Source organism: Fusarium phalaenopsidis, assembly GCF_050370095.1.
Source record: "Fusarium phalaenopsidis strain FUZ10S chromosome Unknown contig_32302, whole genome shotgun sequence".
In the NCBI taxonomy this organism is placed as follows: domain Eukaryota; kingdom Fungi; phylum Ascomycota; class Sordariomycetes; order Hypocreales; family Nectriaceae; genus Fusarium; species Fusarium phalaenopsidis.
In genome coordinates, this window is record NW_028145405.1 from 1,549,747 (window position 1) to 1,566,842 (window position 17,096).

General features: G+C 54.4%; 6 protein-coding genes across 6 annotated transcripts; 3 read left to right on the forward strand and 3 right to left on the reverse strand.

Moving 5' to 3' along the window:
- Window positions 1-672: 672 nt before the first annotated feature.
- On the forward strand, window positions 673-2,340 carry LRP88_07859 (diacylglycerol O-acyltransferase; the record flags this gene model as incomplete). Its single annotated transcript, XM_083244374.1, has 3 exons — window positions 673-715; window positions 905-1,020; window positions 1,078-2,340. The coding sequence occupies 3 exons, from the start codon at window positions 673-675 to the stop codon at window positions 2,338-2,340; spliced, it is 1,422 nt and encodes a 473-aa protein (XP_083098868.1).
- A 427-nt stretch (window positions 2,341-2,767) lies between these two features.
- Window positions 2,768-4,212, forward strand: LRP88_07860 (DNA-(apurinic or apyrimidinic site) lyase APN1; the record flags this gene model as incomplete). Its single annotated transcript, XM_083244375.1, has 3 exons — window positions 2,768-3,086; window positions 3,145-3,756; window positions 3,806-4,212. The coding sequence occupies 3 exons, from the start codon at window positions 2,768-2,770 to the stop codon at window positions 4,210-4,212; spliced, it is 1,338 nt and encodes a 445-aa protein (XP_083098869.1).
- A 618-nt stretch (window positions 4,213-4,830) lies between these two features.
- Window positions 4,831-8,654, reverse strand: LRP88_07861 (Mad3/BUB1 homology region 1-domain-containing protein; the record flags this gene model as incomplete). The annotated part of the gene is made up of 3 exons (XM_083244376.1): window positions 4,831-7,016; window positions 7,067-7,589; window positions 7,677-8,654. The coding sequence occupies 3 exons, from the start codon at window positions 8,652-8,654 to the stop codon at window positions 4,831-4,833; spliced, it is 3,687 nt and encodes a 1,228-aa protein (XP_083098870.1).
- A 498-nt stretch (window positions 8,655-9,152) lies between these two features.
- Window positions 9,153-10,690, reverse strand: LRP88_07862 (enolase acuN; the record flags this gene model as incomplete). Its single annotated transcript, XM_083244377.1, has 5 exons — window positions 9,153-9,948; window positions 10,001-10,051; window positions 10,104-10,195; window positions 10,255-10,508; window positions 10,567-10,690. The coding sequence occupies 5 exons, from the start codon at window positions 10,688-10,690 to the stop codon at window positions 9,153-9,155; spliced, it is 1,317 nt and encodes a 438-aa protein (XP_083098871.1).
- A 2,338-nt stretch (window positions 10,691-13,028) lies between these two features.
- On the reverse strand, window positions 13,029-13,914 carry LRP88_07863 (pre-rRNA-processing protein PNO1; the record flags this gene model as incomplete). Its single annotated transcript, XM_083244378.1, has 3 exons — window positions 13,029-13,586; window positions 13,642-13,757; window positions 13,842-13,914. The coding sequence occupies 3 exons, from the start codon at window positions 13,912-13,914 to the stop codon at window positions 13,029-13,031; spliced, it is 747 nt and encodes a 248-aa protein (XP_083098872.1).
- A 479-nt stretch (window positions 13,915-14,393) lies between these two features.
- LRP88_07864 (mitochondrial distribution and morphology protein) lies at window positions 14,394-16,702 on the forward strand (the record flags this gene model as incomplete). The annotated part of the gene is made up of 2 exons (XM_083244379.1): window positions 14,394-15,237; window positions 15,288-16,702. 2 exons carry the CDS (start codon window positions 14,394-14,396, stop codon window positions 16,700-16,702), a joined length of 2,259 nt encoding a protein of 752 aa, XP_083098873.1.
- Window positions 16,703-17,096: the final 394 nt, after the last annotated feature.

The window sequence follows — 17,096 nt, forward strand, 5'->3', positions numbered from 1 at the left end:
GACCCCATGGATACAAAGGCGGGATGGTATAACAGGGCCGAATCAGGGGCTAAGGGAATGGATGGATCCCATGGCAGGGTCCGGGAGGGAGAGCTGAGATAAGAAGTTCTCGGCATGCATGGCAGGCTCGGTCCGATGTTGTCTATAATGTTCTAATATAGGTTCACTTCTTTGCAGGTGCTTCTGTTTGTGTTGAAGAGCGAGTGACACGAGTGAATGAGTTGAGCATGTACCGAGGCTGGTGGGAATGACTGGGTTGACACGGACCAGCGACACTGTATACAAGGCGAGGGCTGCGGAACCCGTACCGTACCGTAATGTACCATGCCGGATGGGGATGGAAGCTTCTGACTTCACGTGTCGAAGCCCACGAGTGCGACGTCATCGTCCAAAAGGAAGCTGTGCGTATTCGGCATGTTTGACGGATGAAGCATCCATGAAACCAACTACCTGGCCCACCTTCATCCATCCAAACCGTGGTATAATGGTGCCTGATGCTCGTGCCATTGTCGCTGCATCTGGACTTTGACTTTGCTTTCATCTTCTCTCGTCGCTTCCGTTGCCGTGACGTGGCCGTGCTGTGTTTTTGACGCAGTCCGCACCGACTTTATCTAGGACCTCGACCCCCCCACCTAAGAAACCATCTATCTCGACGCGCAGGCAACAGACATCATGGCGAGTCCCGAGGTCGACGGCGGTATTTCTATCGAGAATGGTGAGTTTTGCGATTGTCCCGCGTACGAGGTGATCTCTGTGAGCCATGCGCTCGTCCAGCTGCAGGCGGATGGAGCAGATGTATCATAGGCCCAAGGCGTCTGCAAGCTAGCATCGAACATGAGCCTCAACGCCATGCCTTTGAATTGACCATTGGATATACGAAATCGAGACGCTAACGGCTCTACAGGCGCGCAGCCATCCGAGACGAACGAGAAGGTTACAACCATTCCCAACCCAGAGTCAAACGAACCGACCGAGCCGGAGCAACCAGAAACCCGGGAGGAAGATACCACCGCAGATAACGTATACGCCACCTGCAACACGACAGCTGAAGTGCTTAGACTGACTAGTCGGCGATAGGGGACCCTAGCAAGACCCGAGATAGAGGACGGCGGCGACCTTCAGTCGACCATATCCACCAGCAACGGCGATTTCGACGACGTGACACTTTCACCATCCAATGGGGCAACCAAGAGCTACGCCGCCGTCGCTGGCGGGAAGAACGAGAAGGATACCAGATATGACGAAGACTGGTCTTACCCAAAGTTGCCCATCATCGCTGAGTCGCAGCAACGTGAGCGGGCAAGCTGGCGCGCTGGAGGAATTCGATTTGCTCCCCTGCGCGTGCCTATGGCACGGCGATTACAAACGGCAGCAGTGCTCTTCCACTGCATGTCTATCATCCTTTTGGTGTCAATCTTCTGGCTGATCTGCGCCAACCCTTTGACCTGGCCTATTCTTGTCCCGTACCTCATCCACCTCACTCTCTCGACAGCAGCAAGCAATGGGCGTCTGTCGTACCGCTCCGAATGGTTCCGCAGCCTGCGACTGTGGAAGCTCTTTACTGGATACTTCCCCATGAAGTTGCACAAGACGTTTGACCTGCCCGCCGACAGGAAATACATCTTTGGCTACCACCCCCATGGCATTATTTCTCATGGAGCGTGGGGAGCTTTTGCTACCAATGCCCTCGGGTTCAGAGAGCTATTCCCTGGCATTACCAACACTCTACTTACTCTCGACTCCAACTTCCGTCTTCCCTTCAACCGTGACTGGATTCTGTGGATGGGTCTGCAGTCTGTTTCCAAGGAATCGATCTGGAACATGTTGACCAAGGGTGGCCCCAATAACGACGGCCAAGGACGTGCGGTTACTATTGTCGTAGGAGGTGCCCGAGAGTCGCTCGAAGCTCAGCCGGGGACTCTTCGTCTGATTCTCAAGGGACGCAAGGGCTTTGTCAAGATGGCGCTTCGCACAGGAGCTGACCTTGTCCCCGTCATTGGATTCGGTGAGAACGATCTTTACGACCAGCTCAGCCCCAAGACGCACCCGATTGTGCACCAGATGCAGATGATCTTCCTCAAGGTCTTCAAGTTCACCGTGCCGGCTCTCCACGGACGAGGCGTGCTCAACTATGACGTTGGACTCATGCCGTATCGACGACCGGTCAATATTGTCATTGGGCGCCCGCTCCGGGTTGAGAGGCCTCATGGCCCTCAGCCGGCACAGGAGGACATTGATGAGCTTCACGAGCGCTACATTCGAGAGGTTGAGAAGTTGTGGGAGGCATATAAGGATCAGTTTTCTCCTGATCGAAAGGCTGAGATGGAGATTTTTGCCTAAGTTTCATGGTGTACTTGTCTGAACGGCGGTTTTATATGTCTGATGCTGGGATAGGTAAGGAAGGAAAATGGAGGCTTGGATTCTGGACGTGGGACTATTCCCGTATTTCATATGTACTGGCTGAATTAGGCGTTTCTGTACGAAAGGCGAGGCCCCCTCACGGTCTCTTTTGGATCTTGAATGGTCAGGAATACGATAGAAATTGATACTCTTGAAATTCAACATGAGTCTGACAATTGGATGTGAGGTCACATGATTTCGTGCTTGGTAATTCAGGAGGCATCGCGTCAATCGCGTCACACAGTATGGGCACTATCGATTGCCCTTTCCATCAACCTCGAAAAACAAACCTTGATCAATTGCTTCATCAGCGCTGAAAAACCGCTCAGAGTCTTTCTCCGGGACTGTGACGACCTTGTAACCTACAATGGCCCGTACATCTCTGCGCAAAAGACAGGCAGTCAGCTACAACGAAGACGACAACGACGACGAGATGCCCAAGGTGACCAAGGCCGTCGCGGCCGCGGGCAAGGCGATTGAGAAGACAAAGGGGGCCGTCGCGAAGGCTGCGACCAAGCGAAAGGCCGAGCCGGAACCAGAGATTGACGCGCCGGCGCCGGCGACAAAGGTGACCAAGAAGCGCAAGACCAAGAAGGAGGAAGACTCTACGCCGCTCGCGGATCGGACGGCTATCTCTTCGCTCAAGCCGGCTATGCACATTGGTGCTCACGTCAGTGCCGCAGGAGGTTCGCAATCTGACTCTGTTTCTGCTCGATTCACACGCTAATCAAATATCGTCTATAGGTGTGCAAAACTCTGTCACCAACGCCATCCACATCGGCGCCAACGCCTTCGCCCTCTTCCTCAAGTCGCAGCGCAAATGGACCAACCCTCCCCTCGACCCCTCAGCCAAGAGCCAGTTCATCTCGCAATGCAAGCACCACGGCTACAGCGCTGCCGAGCACGCCCTCCCTCACGGCTCGTATCTGGTCAACCTGGCACAGGCCGACGAGGAAAAGGCCAACCAGGCGTACACCAGCTTCCTCGATGACCTCAACCGATGCGAGCAGCTGGGCATTCGGCTGTACAACTTCCATCCCGGGTCGACGGGCGGTGACAGTCGGGCTGCTGCGATTGGACGGATCGCGGCGCAGCTGAACAAATCTCACAAGGCCACCAAGACGGTTGTAACCGTGCTCGAGAACATGGCAGGAAGTGGCAATGTTATTGGGTCGACCTGGGAGGATTTGAGAGACATTATCGCCTTGGTCGAGGACAAGGAGCGAGTGGGTGTCTGTATCGATACTTGCCATGCCTTTGCTGCTGGGCATGACTTGCGGACACCCGAGGCTTTCAAGGAGACTATTGACTCTTTCAACGACATCGTCGGCCACAAGTACCTCAAGGCTTTCCACCGTAAGCGTCCCCTTGCCCCTCTCTGCTGGAACCAACTAACAACTTCCAGTCAACGACAGCAAAGCCCCCTTCAACTCCAACCGTGACCTCCACGCCAACATCGGCACCGGCTTCCTCGGCCTGCGTGCCTTCCACAGTATAATGAACCACGCCCCCTTCGCCGGCATGCCCATGGTACTCGAGACGCCCATCGACCGGCCAGGGTCCGACGGCAAGCCCGTTGAGGATAAGAAGGTCTGGGCCGATGAGATCAAGCTCCTTGAATCGCTCGTGGGCATGGACGCCGAGAGCGAAGAGTTCAAGCAGCTGGAGGAGGAGCTGCAGGCAAAGGGGGAGGCGGAGAGGAATAAGATACAGGACCAGGTTGATCGTAAGGCCGTCAAGGATGCGAAGAAGGGGACGAGGGGGAAGAAGGGGGCAAAGAAGAAGAAGGACGAGTCCGATGAGAGCGAGTAGAGGAATGAGTGCTGATGGTTGACCGGGAGGATTATAGATATGGATGAAGCTATCCTGACATACAAGTAGAAACTTGTATCATAATGTAATACACTGGACTATCTCTTACCTGAACTCACCTCACGGCGCGTGGTTAATTCCATGGTACTCACTGTTGGGAAACAGTGACGAGTGGTCATGTCCAAGGAGAACTATGAAATGTGACCACATTATTGGAAAGGTAAAACACGACCCTGCTGTCACTGCCATACTACTATCAAGTTAGATAGCTAGCAGAAAGGTATGGCATACATCGCCCTGACGTCCACTGTCTTTGGGCTTGATATTATGAATCGTCAGAATGGCTTCAAGTGGGGCAGATGGCAAAAACCTATTTGCACTCACGAACAAACCACCATGATTATCAAACAATGGAATATACTCATAACAATGCATTTTCAAATAAACGGGTATTCTCATCACGCATACAAAACTCCCAAGCAAAACTCAAGCCAAAGGTCTAGAACCATCAATGCCTCCCTTCATCACTCCGGCTTTAATCCTAGGGGATGCCAGACAACATGATCCAACGCCAGGCCATGAATCGTAACAAGACAAAGTCACACGCAAGTCAAAAATCTACTTGCGGTTCTTGGAAAACGAAGCCTCCAACCTCCCCATCAGACTCTTCAGCCCGACGCCCCTCTCGCAGTTGGCCTCTAGCCACTTCTCCATGCGCTCCCTCACGCCCTTCATCGACTTGAGAACAGGCATCTTGCTGCCCTCCTCGCCTCCCGCCTCGGCAGCTGCACCGGGGTTGAGCAGAAGCTCGAAGCAGTCGGACCAGAGATCCGTCTGCCAGTATCGCTTGAGGCTCTCGCGAACCTTGTACCGCCTGCCAGACTTGCCCAGCCCGCCCTGGTCACAGCGCATCGTCTCGATGTACTTGCCAAAGAGCAGAGTGTGGATGATGCCAGCGAGACCGTGGTAGTCAATCTGCCATGTCCATGGACGGCCCTCTCGCATCTCGGCGCAGTCTTGAGCACTCGTCTTCCAGTCGGCGATGAACTCGACGTTAGGCACGAAAGCACGCATATCGATGCCTCGTCCAAAGTCGATGAGGACTACACCCCGCGAAGACCAACCGCCACTGCCATCGGCCTTCCACTGGCTTGATAGGGGCTCTTCGCTCATGAGAGCGTCCAAACGCAAAAGACAGTTGTCAGCCTTGAGGTCGCCATGTAGGAGGCTCTTGGAGTGGAGAGCCTCTACCGTTCGGAGGAGTTCGATGGTGAAGAACATGGCCAACTGCTCGTCCATAACGGCAGAAGGCTCAGCTCGGAAGAAGTTGACCACGTCGAGTAGTGTACCATGAGGGTGGTATGGCAGGAAGAGGAATCCCTCGTCTTGGTACAGATGCATCTCATGTGCGTACGACATGGAAGCTGAGGCGCGATGCTGAGGGCCCAAGCGAGTGTGAGCTAGACGCATAATATGGAACTCCCATGGTGAAGGCGGCGTCTCCATCTTGAGTGCTTCAACCTCGTTGCGGTGGTTGACAGCAAAAGCGCCCTTGCCCATCGTGGGAATGGCATTCTCATCATTCTCGTCCCCTTCAGGAGCTGAGTTCTCTACCAGGTAGACAGGTGCGAAAGCTCCAGCTCCGAGTTCCTTCTTGACCGTGTACGTAGCGTGAGTGTCGGGGAATTCGATCACGACTGGGCTGGTAATAGGCCCAGTCCTGTCGCCCGACTTGTTGGCTTTAGCGAGGGCCTTGGCAAACTTGCGAATTTCGTTGCCCCTTTCGTACCTCTCCTGCCGGTGGTCGTAGAATCCAGAGTAGGCGCTCAACGGCGGCAGCATCTTGGCGATGATTTCGGCCCGGATAGATTCATCGACAGGGTTGCACTGGATATCCTTGATGATGGGACCCTTGGGAGGAAGGGGCTTCGAGGGAATCGACTTTCCCAAAGGCCCAATGGACTTGGGAGCCAGAGGAGCCGACATCTTGGGAGCAGGGCGAGCCTCGTGCACTATCTCGCGCAGTGGGCTGCTCAGGGGCTCAAGGTCTGAGCCCTCCTCATCATCCACCAACATCGAGTTGTCCTTCTTGCAAGGCGTCTTGTACTCGTTGCGTTCCACCGTCACGTCAAGAGATGCCTCGGTCCTCTCTGTGATGGGTGTCATGAACGGCAATCGGTTGTTGGCCACCTCAGCCGGGTCCCTATACGGCCGAGTTGGTGGCTCGTAGTCTTCAGGGGGGATAGGGATGAAGCTCGTCCGTGTCATGGGAGGGAACTCTTCTGTCACTGGAGTCTCGAGCTCCTCAACATCTTCTCCTTCCTCAGCATCCTCAGTTCGGTCCTGTCGATCAGAGTTGTCGAAAGCATCAGATGGTTCTTGCTCTGTCACTGGTGCACTTGTATCGATGAGATCAGAGACCTGAGTGTCGTTTCGTTCACCATCACGCTCTTCCTCGTCATCGTCCCCATCCTCATTGAGGTTGGGAATGTGTCTTCTTGTTGAAAAGTCAGACCACTCGCTGACACTCTTCGCATCAGACGTCTCATCGTCACCGGCTTCACTAGGCTCGATCTGCCTGGTTGTTCCGGTGCTCTCCACGTCAGTCGTGTAGTTGTCGTCACTTTCGTAATCATCATCATCGTAGGCGCTCTCTTCATCATCCTGACCGGCAGGCTTCAACGGGGCATTGAAAATATCGTAGATCTCATCAGTGGCGGCTTTGGTATGGATCGTCATGGTGGGCTCCGAGGTGTTCTTCTTCTTTAGCTTGGGTCTTGACGGGGAATCAAGCTTTGCCTTGACTGTTGAATGGTTAGATGATAGAAAGGGAGGCTAATGTGAGAACACTTACTGATCTGAGTCTCGTTGACTTCAATCACCTTCTTCTTCTTGCCCCCTCGTGGTACTCGAGGCTGCTCCATGGCCCTGCCGTTCTCGTCATACTGCACAGTGTCTTTATGAATCACCAGCTTGTCGGAACGGTCTTGATGAATGACTAGCTTGCCAGCAGGAGGATCTTTATGGATCCTCAGCCTGTCGCCAGAATCCTGGTGGATCATCAGCTTGTCGGCAGGATCTTGGTGAATCACCAATTTCTCTCCAACTCCCTTGCTGATCTCTTCAATCTCAACAAGAGGAGCAATAGGATCATGAACCAGGTTCTCGTCAACAGACTCCTCCTCCCAGCTGTGATCAAGCCAGCCTCGATTAGCAGCCATGATCTCCTCGAAGCTTAGCTCGGTACCAAGCTCCTCTGGAGTTGGGTAAATTGCTGCAAGGTCAACAAACACGCGCTCCTTTTTGCCTGTATGGGGATGAACTGAGACTTGATGTTGTGAAGGAACAACAACAATATTCTGTATTTGTGAAAGAGACTATTGAACCAACACCGAATGAAACCATTTATTAGTTCTATGACTATCAATATTTTGGGCGGTTTGAGGAAAGAGAGAGGAACTTACCGGATCCCTAAAGATCGACATCTTGGGAGCAGCGCTCTTCTTTCCCCCTGCTTGGAGAGTCTCGCCAGCCCAGGGCTTGGCCTCCACAGCATTCTCCTTCTTACGATCCGCGAGCGAACCGATAGTGTCCCAACCCTTGGAACCAGCCGCTCTTGTGGACATGGCAGATGGCTTGGCATCAGCATCCGAGAAGATGGCTAGCTTGGACTTATTAGGCTTCGATCCTCCACCGCTTGTTGGCCGAGGGGCTTGGGGATCTGCTGCCCGCGCAGCTGCGAATGGATCGACCTTGGCAGCAAGGGCTGGTCGGACAGTGGGCAGAGCCGGCGATGAGGGCTCGTCCATGACGTCTGGCTGCTGGGCAACTCGCTCCTCAAACTCCTTGAACTTGCGCAAGAGTCGCTGAACCGGCCGGGCCTCGCGCTCGATACCCAGCTTGTACACTTCTTCAGCCTGAGCCCACCGTCCTGCACCCTCGAGCCACGCCGCGTACTCTTCGTAGAAGAGAGCAAGGGACTCTCCGATACCGTGTCGGGACAGGAACATGTATGTCTCGCGCGGGGCATCAGAGAAAAAGTGGATGTAGTGAACCCAGAGCTTGAGGTATCTAGGGTCGTTCTTGTACTGCGCTGAGCCAATAAAGGCCTTTGTCGCGCGCTCAAGAAGAGTGTGAAGCTGTGACTGTGGTGTTGCTTGCGCCGAGGGGTAGGCATCTAGGGTCCATCGAACGTAACGCTCGAAGACGTCGAGGGGGTCGTCCGACTCGGCGAGGTTCTCAACCTCGGCCTCGAACTCGGCTCGGATGCAGTCGTGCACATTGCGTGTGTCGGAAGGTGTTGGTGTCGAGAGTTTGTGAAGTGGTGAGGGCGAGTAGAGTTGAGCCAGTTTCTTTGCTGAACGACCGCCAGGCAAGGACTGAATGTTCTCCTTTTGCCCTTCGATTAGGTTAAAGTCGATAAGATCTTCTGAGGCTGACATGATGGGTTAGTATTTCCTCAGATGAGGTTCGCTTTTGGATGGGCGGCTCTCAAAATCGGCGATGTTGTTATGGATAAAGTGAATCTCTAACAATCCCACTTGGCGGTGTTGATGTTATCTGTTATCGTAATGCGCCAAAGACAGCGTTGCCCGGGAAACCGCCACATGTGGCTCAACAGCCCTATCTCTTCTGCAGATCCAATGGCAGCCACAGTAAAGGTACGTACATTCCCTGCTCAGCCCCGTCACTTTCACTCAGAGAAACCCCAATCCAGGAACCCAATTCTCAGGCGATCACCAGAAATCATCACAAGAAACAAGACGCCCAATGTTTGAACTTCAATCAATGTCTTTATTGTTGAACCTTATTTTACGGTTTTTTTAGCCTATATTACTTCAATTTTGCCGACCTGGTATCTGGTCCCATGCGCTCCTGGCGAAGGACTCAAAGGCATCATCATCATCCCAAGGCTTTTAGGTGCACATCTGCCTCTCCATTTACAGGTTGACAGAGGTGCGGAAGTTGGCACCGGCGTAGATGGCGCCCTCACCGAGCTCCTCCTCAATTCGGAGGATCTGGTTGAGCTTGGCGAGACGCTCAGATCGGGCAGGGGCACCGGTCTTGATCTCACCGGCACGGAGACCAACAGCAATGTCAGCAATGGTGACATCCTCAGTCTCACCAGATCGGTGGGAGACCATGACACCCCAGCCGTCGGCGTAGGAGTCCTTGGCGGCCTGGATGGACTCGGTCAGGGTACCGATCTGGTTGACCTTGAGGAGGAGGGCGTTGCAAGACTTGAGCTCAATGGCCTTCTTGATGCGGAGAGGGTTGGTGACAGTCAGATCATCACCGACAATCTGGATGTCCTGGGTCTTGGAGAAGTAGCTCCAGGCCTCCCAGTCGTCCTCGGCGAAGGGGTCCTCGATGGAGACGATGGGGTACTTCTTGCTGAGCTCAGCGTAGAGGTTGGCGAGCTCCTCGTAGGTGAGCCACTTGGTGGGGTCGCTCTCGGGGTTCTTGAAGTCAAGATCGTACTTCTTCTCCTCCACCTTGTAGAACTCGCTGGAGGCAACGTCCATGGCGATCTTGATCTGGCCAGTGTAGCCGACCTGCTCAATGGCATCGGTGATGAGCTCGAGAGCCTCCTCAGCAGTCTGGATATCGGGGGCGACACCACCCTCGTCACCGACGTTGCCGGCGGACTGGCCGTATCGCTTCTTGGCCAGACCCTTGAGGGCCTGGTAGACCTCAGCACCCTGGCGCATGGCCTCGGTGAAAGAGGGAGCGTCACTAAGGCTGCGTTAGCAAGGCTTGGGTTGTATGACTCAGGTGAAGCACTTACGTAGGGACAATCATGAACTCCTGGAAGGCGAGACGGCCACCAGCGTGGGAACTGACATCAAGGTTAGCTGACAGCACTAGGCATCGAGCCAATTGACACTTACCCGCCGTTGAGGACGTTCATGAAGGGAACGGGGAGGACATAGGGCTTCTTGGTTCCGGCAAGGTCGGAAACGTGAGCGTACAGAGGAACGCCCTGCAGGAGAGATCAGCATGTGAACGAAACACGGCAGAGAGAATCCAATTGAAACACACCTTCTCAGCAGCACCGGCCTTGGCAACGGCCAGAGAGACACCGAGGATGGCGTTGGCACCGAGCTTGGTCTTGTTGGGGGTACCATCGAGCTCGTTGAGGAAGGCATCGACAGCGGACTGGTCCTTGACATCAATGTTCTTCTCAATCAGAGCGGGAGCAATGACGGTGTTGACGTTCTCGACGGCCTTGGTGACACCCTTGCCGCCCCACTTGGACTTGTCGCCATCTCGGAGCTCGCAAGCCTCGTGCTGGCCTATATTACGGAAACTTAGCGAGACAGTTATGTGAAGCCGAGGAGGATCGGGACGTACCGGTAGAGGCACCGGAGGGAACGATGGCCCGGTGGAGGCCGGTCTCGGTAACGACGTCAACCTCGACGGTGGGGTTGCCACGGGAGTCGTAGACGGAGCGGGCGAAGACCTTGGTGATGGCCATGTTGGTGATGTGATGTTCTGAATGGGCTGATGTATTAGCTGGTAGTTCAATGGGTGGGTAGCTCGGCTGCTGTCGTGTTGTGAGGTGGAAGGAGAGGAAAGAGAGAAGAGTGCGAGGGAAGAGGGAGAAATTATAAGCTCTCTGGTAGGCGGAGCTTTCTGGTGAGCGGCACCAAACGAGAAACGGCCCGTGTGAAAATGACGAGTGGTTGGAATATGCCTCAACAGTCTTTGGTGTTGCTCATCACAACCAAGCCAGCCAGCTCCCGTTTGGTGGGGGGTTCCAATCGGTGAGGGAGGGGTGGAATGGAGGGGTGGACTGGATGGAGGGGTCCAGTGAGGGGAACAACAGCAACAGAGCTCAAAGGAGCTGGAGGATAGGAGGGGCAACAGCAAGCGAACAGTGGGTAGTCAAATGAAGCTCACCTTAGTGGAGAGAAGGTTTTTTGTACAAGACGCAATGAAGCCCAGAACCACGTCAAGAGGTACTCTGGTCTGTATGTGAGATGGATGTGAAGAAGAGGAATGAAGAGGAGGAAGAGAGAAGGGAGAAAGCGAAGATGGAGGGGAGGGCAGGGTGTTTTATGAAGGAATTGGAAGCATGAGGAAGGCAGTCGAGCCCAGTAAACAGTCGACACGAAAGCTGTTAGGAAGGTACCGTACGTAGCCCCCATCCACCTCCCTCCATGCCATGCCATGCCCATCCATGGCGTACGCACGCACGCAGGCTGGTGGTGGACGGCACGTCCAGACAACACCTCTCACCAAGCAAGGTGGGGCAATAGGTTCGATGGAGGGCCGTGGAGGGGTGAAAATGATCTCACAATCTCACACTGGGGCCCTTGAGAGGTGCATGGTTAGAGGTGAAGTGGAGGGGTGCCCCCTGGTTGGTCCACCGACCGACTTGAGAGGCAAGGCAAAAAAAAAAAATGGAAAACTGAGGTGGATGGCTTCACATCGCCCAGATCAGGGTACCCCGCTAAAATTATCCTCATCCCGCCTCGCGAAGGCTGCTACTCGGCCAATGGTTCGCGGCTCACCTCTGGGAGATGGATAACCGACGTTGACAGGGCCCTGGCTCGAGGGGGACAGCATGGATCATCATGAGCATATCGCTGCGGTACCGTTGTTTGGACATGGAAATCACCTCTTTTTCCCGCCTCAGACACACGGTGCCTCCATTACATGCCATTCTACCGGCCGACGCAGCGCCGCACTGAGACCGAGAGGAGAATCCATCTGTCACTTCATGAGATTTGATTACTACTGCTCTTAGCTAGCCTACCTAGCCCAATCTACCGCAGGATAATATCCGTCATGGCTCCCAAGTTGGATCATGTCCACTCTCGCCATGCATCCCCACGTAGCACGTCGTCGATTACCTACATCCCGTCGTTCCGCCATGCCTTTGCCTCGCTCGCCAACAGCAAGATGCCAACCATCAGCCCTCCTCCTCCCGTTGATTCCCGGCGCCGCGGGCACGCGCGGGCTTCGCCTTGCCCGTCGTCCGCCGCATCGTTGCCCAGGCCTCTCCGTGCCGGCTCAAGGACGGCTTTCGGTTGGACAATGCCCGTCCCGATCGGAAGCCAAAGTCAACAAGGTGTAGGTGCGACGAGGCGCGCCTCCGCAGTCCCGGGAGGCTGCATGGCGAGCGCAGGCACCATCCATCCCATCTGCCAGGCCCAACCATGGATGCCATGCAGTGCTTCCGCATCTCCTTCGTCTACATGGAAGACAAGCTCCAGCAGAAAGCCGCCATCCTCAAATTGTCGGTCAGGGCTCGAAAGTCGGTCGATGTTTTTCATGTTCTGATAGACATGGATGTGAATGGAGTGATGTGAGTCCGTGCCTATCAGCTCTCATGAGGAGCTGCAGCCAACAAGAGACCCGAGCCCTCCCACCCCCCTCGTGTTTGTGTGGGCGTCTACGTCTGGATGCGTGCAGGCCGACAACATGGGTTGATATTTGAAAGCGGTATTACTGCTGAGTATCAAACATGAACTGACAACGTCTCGCCCGGCACAATCATGCGTCGCGGGCCCATGTGCATCCGTCCGTATGTCGGCACGTAGAGCATGGAAGTCAAGGTAGTGTAAGAGTACGCGCGCGCCTTTCTGCTGCCTCGCTGCATCCTTCCATGTGGGTATCCACGAAACATCAAATCAGATTCATCTCAAACTCGATCGTTATCGACATGCCATGTCATGCCAGCCTCTTGCTTTGCCTTGCTTTGCTTTGCTGTGCTTCGAGTCCGTAACCCCTGTCCGACATAACCCAATATCATAATGCTGCCCACCCGAAACGCCGTATGTAGCAACCCAAGTCTATCGTAGCTTCGTCTAGAAGCGCTCCTTCATCCTCGCCGCGACCGTTCGGAGATTGCCGTACACCTTGCCAGGTGGCTTTCCGAGAATCAGGCTGACGACCGACTCACGGGCGAGGTGGATGTTCTTAAACCCGCCGAGAATGTGAATCTTGGAGTCGGCCAGCACGATTCGGGTCCGGCTCGCGTTCTCGATGGCGAACTTTGTCTTTCCGTCCTTGCCAGCAATCCGACCGATAGCGCGAGCCTGGCTGTCGCCGTGCATCGTTCGCACGTCCTTGATCTCGAATGTCTCGATGTAAAGGTCGTCAAGTCGTAGCAGTGCGATGGCGTCGTCCACGTCAAAGCCCAGCGTAAAGGCCTTGACAAAGTCTTCTCCCTTTTGCAGCGCTCCCGAGTCGGTGGTATGCTTCGACGTCCTCAACTCGACCGTCTTTCGCTTAATGTTCATTCGGCACTGGAGCTTCAGATGCTCGACGAGTGGCGGGTAGATGGAGGTCCAGGCCTGTTTTAGAGGTGTCATTCGGTGAGGAGGGATAGGGACCTTGCGAGTCTCGACTCTGGTGATGGGGTCCTGGGAAGGTTAGAGGAATGTTCTCTCAGCATGAACGGTAAAGGGACAATCTCACAATGTCTCTGGCCGGCGCAAATCGAGGGCGTCCCTCCTCATCGATAGCCATTCCATCCTCATTGTCCTCCACAGGCACGACGGCATTCGCATCAGCGGGGAGAGCGTCGGGAGCGTCTAATAGAAACTCTTCGTCATTTTCTAGCTAGATGTCAGACCCTGGCCTCTGCGATTTTCTCGACTCTGTGAAATTTTTCCTACCTGCGACTGGAAGAGGAATATCTGTGGCGAGCGGGGCATCCTCGGCCTTCTTCAACGCTGTGGGCGCAGGCATTTTGGGCAGAACTTGGAGATATCTTGCGGTGAAGAATCGAGACGGAATCCAGCACACTCTTTCGGCTCCTAGAAATATTCTTCAATATCGGGATCGCACGAAAATCTTCAAGTCAAGCTCGTCGAAAGGGTATTGAGGATTTGGTGGGGACGCCGTTGGACTTTCGAACCACACCGATCAAAAATTTGTGTGGCTTATCGCGGCTTATCGATTGGCTCGGCGACTCCAACCTGGAGGGCGCGTCATGGAGTGACTTTCGGCTGCCCAAAAATCAAGGTGCATTAGTTAGCACACTCAGGTTAGAGGGCACTCGCCTGGGCGTGACGGAATCAGAGGTTGCTAACACCGACTCCATCTTCCGTTGCAACCTCGATCTCTCACTCTCACTCCAACCAAACCCTTTCACCTCCATCCTGCCTTGCCCAGTCCACGTTCCCCGTGCCCTATTGTCCTCGAGGCAGGCACAATGTGTTGGAATGATGGCTAAGGGCTTTCCCTCGTTTCGGATCGGCCGCTGCTTTGGGATCTCCATCAACTCTTCTCCAGCCACATGCTGCTCCATACCCATACCCGCAGCTCTGCGTGCCTCTGCAGAATCTGGTCCGAGATGGCCACTATCACCGACCTCCCTCGCGTCCTCGAGTTTTCGTTCTGCTCGCAGCCAGCGAGAATGGCAACCCTTCGGTCGAATCGCATACAATAATGCAACCAATGCCCCGACATGTGCCTGGCGCCATCCTTTGCCGCTTCGGAACTCTTGCGCCGATCGCATAAACACCCCGCTGACCCCTCGCATTGCTATTCGCAATGCAAAATGCACACCGACATGGCCGGCAAGGTCATGGCAGCATAGATTCTACAGTGGGAGCAGTGATGGCAATGCGTCGAGGTGTTCCTGTGGCAAGGAAATCGCTGTCTCCCCCACCAGGCAATCCAAGACTACCCAAGACCTACAGAAGGTCAAGGCTTCCACATTAAACGAAACGGCCAAAGATGCTTCGAAACAATCCCCCGACCAACCGAAGCAAGATGCTTCTGCCTCGGACTCCGAGTCAATCGCATCCTACATGTCATATCTACATCTACCGAGGATGCCCCACCGGCCTACCAAGGAGGAGTTGCTTGAGGCTGCTAATGGCTTTTGGGAGCGCCTCAAGGTCCGGTTGAAGTGGGTGTCTATTAGAAGCATGAGGCCATGGAACATCGATGAATGGGGGGCCTTTGTTTCATGGTTCTTGTTTGGCCACCTTGTCTGGATTCTCTTGGGAACAACAACCTTTTTCTCTCTCGTCATCCTCTCTATCAACACCGTCTTTGCTCAAGGTATGGATGATCCTATCATGGGTGGTCTAACGATCACTAACAGGCTGCAGAAACATTGGCTCAATGGGTGGGCGATTACCTCACACAGTCTGCCGGTGTCACCGTCGTCTTCGAGTCCGCCATTGTTCCCAAATGGCGCGATGGCGTCATCTCGTTCCGAAATGTGTTTGTTTCTCGACGTCCTGGTCAGGGCAGCGTCTCGTCCGTGAGCAAGGGTTCATCAGACGCTGCTGCTGAGGCGGCTGCTGGTCGACAAGCCAATCTGGAGAAGGTGTCTGAGTCCGAGGACGAGGAGGACGACGGGAACTACACCCAATTCGACGTCACGTTTTCGACCGTCAACGTCACGCTCTCCTTCTTAAACTGGTGGAACGGCAAAGGCCTATTAAAGGATGTTGAGATCAAGGGTGTGCGGGGTGTCATTGACCGTACGTCAGTGACCTGGCCGATCGAGGAGCTTGATCCCTTGTCATACCGCCACAAGCACCAGCCAGGGGACTTTGAGATTGAAAAGTTCAAGATGGAGGATCTTCTCCTTACCGTCCACCAGCCGGGTGGTTTCAGGCCCTTCTCGGTCAGCATCTTTTCATGCGAGCTGCCTCAGCTCCGGAAGCAGTGGCTCTTCTACGACTTCCTCTCAGCAAACCACATGTCGGGATCTTTTGATGGTTCCCTATTCACGATCCACCCGCGACAAGTCCACGGTGTCATTCCCAGTGGCAACGGCGATCCGGACGCTACACTTGGCTTTGGTGATCCCAAGGCATGGAAGAAGTTCAGCAGGCTCCGAATCGATGGCTTGAAGATCGACCACCTTAACCGCGGAGTTGAGGGACCTTTTGGCTGGATCTATGAAGGAAATGTCGACATTGTCGCTGATGTCATGTTCCCAGCGGACACTGATGAGAGCATTACTAAGGTCATGACCGACTTTTACGACCAGCTGGAGGAGGTTGTCATCTCGAACCGTCACCGCTTTATGCGCAACATTCAAGAGCAGGGCCCTGCTCTCCTCACAAGCGGACATCTCTCAGATTCGGCCGGCGATATCCATGGTGATATCGCGACCGAGGAATCACAGACAGGCGAGGACGAGCGCCGTTACTTGATCATGGATCTCCGCATCCATCTCAACGACGTCAAGGCTGCAGTGCCTCTCTTCACCAAGGACATGTCGTACGTGAACCAGGCCCTCGTCCGGCCCATCGTTGCCTACATCAACGCAAAGAAGACGTACATCCCCATCAGCTGCCGCATCGTCAAGCGCGCCAGCGACTTTGATGGCAGCTGGTCCATCTTTGACTGCGGCCTTATGAACGACATGTCAGCCGAGACCTACGACGCCTTTGCTAGGGACGTTGAGAACCAGCAGAGCCGTGTCCGCCGGTTCAAGAAGGTTGGCTTCTGGACCCTGTCCCTTGCCGTCCACGCGCTCTTCATGGGCATGGCGGGCAACGTGGTCTGAGCCTTTGGATCACTGGCTCACTCACTCTACTCTTTTTTGCCATTATCATTTTTCCAATTTACGGAGCATTGCGTCGACGATGGATACATGTGCGGCGCTGTATATCTTAAAGTGGGTGGTTTATCGGGATGGATGACGACGCATGTATAGGAAAGACAACGGTCGGCGTTTGGGGTCCTACAATGGACAGGCCTGGGAATTTTTCGGCGTTGCTGGTCTGTTGCAATGAATGACAGGAATGAATACACACCCACGATTCTACTCTCTCTAATCATTCTGGGGAGAAGATCATGGGCGGTTGATGAGATACCCCTGCCATGCTGGTACGTTGGTTTATCACATAACAACGAAAGCAGCTTAGCCAGGCAATTGTATACGAACAGACATGATAATG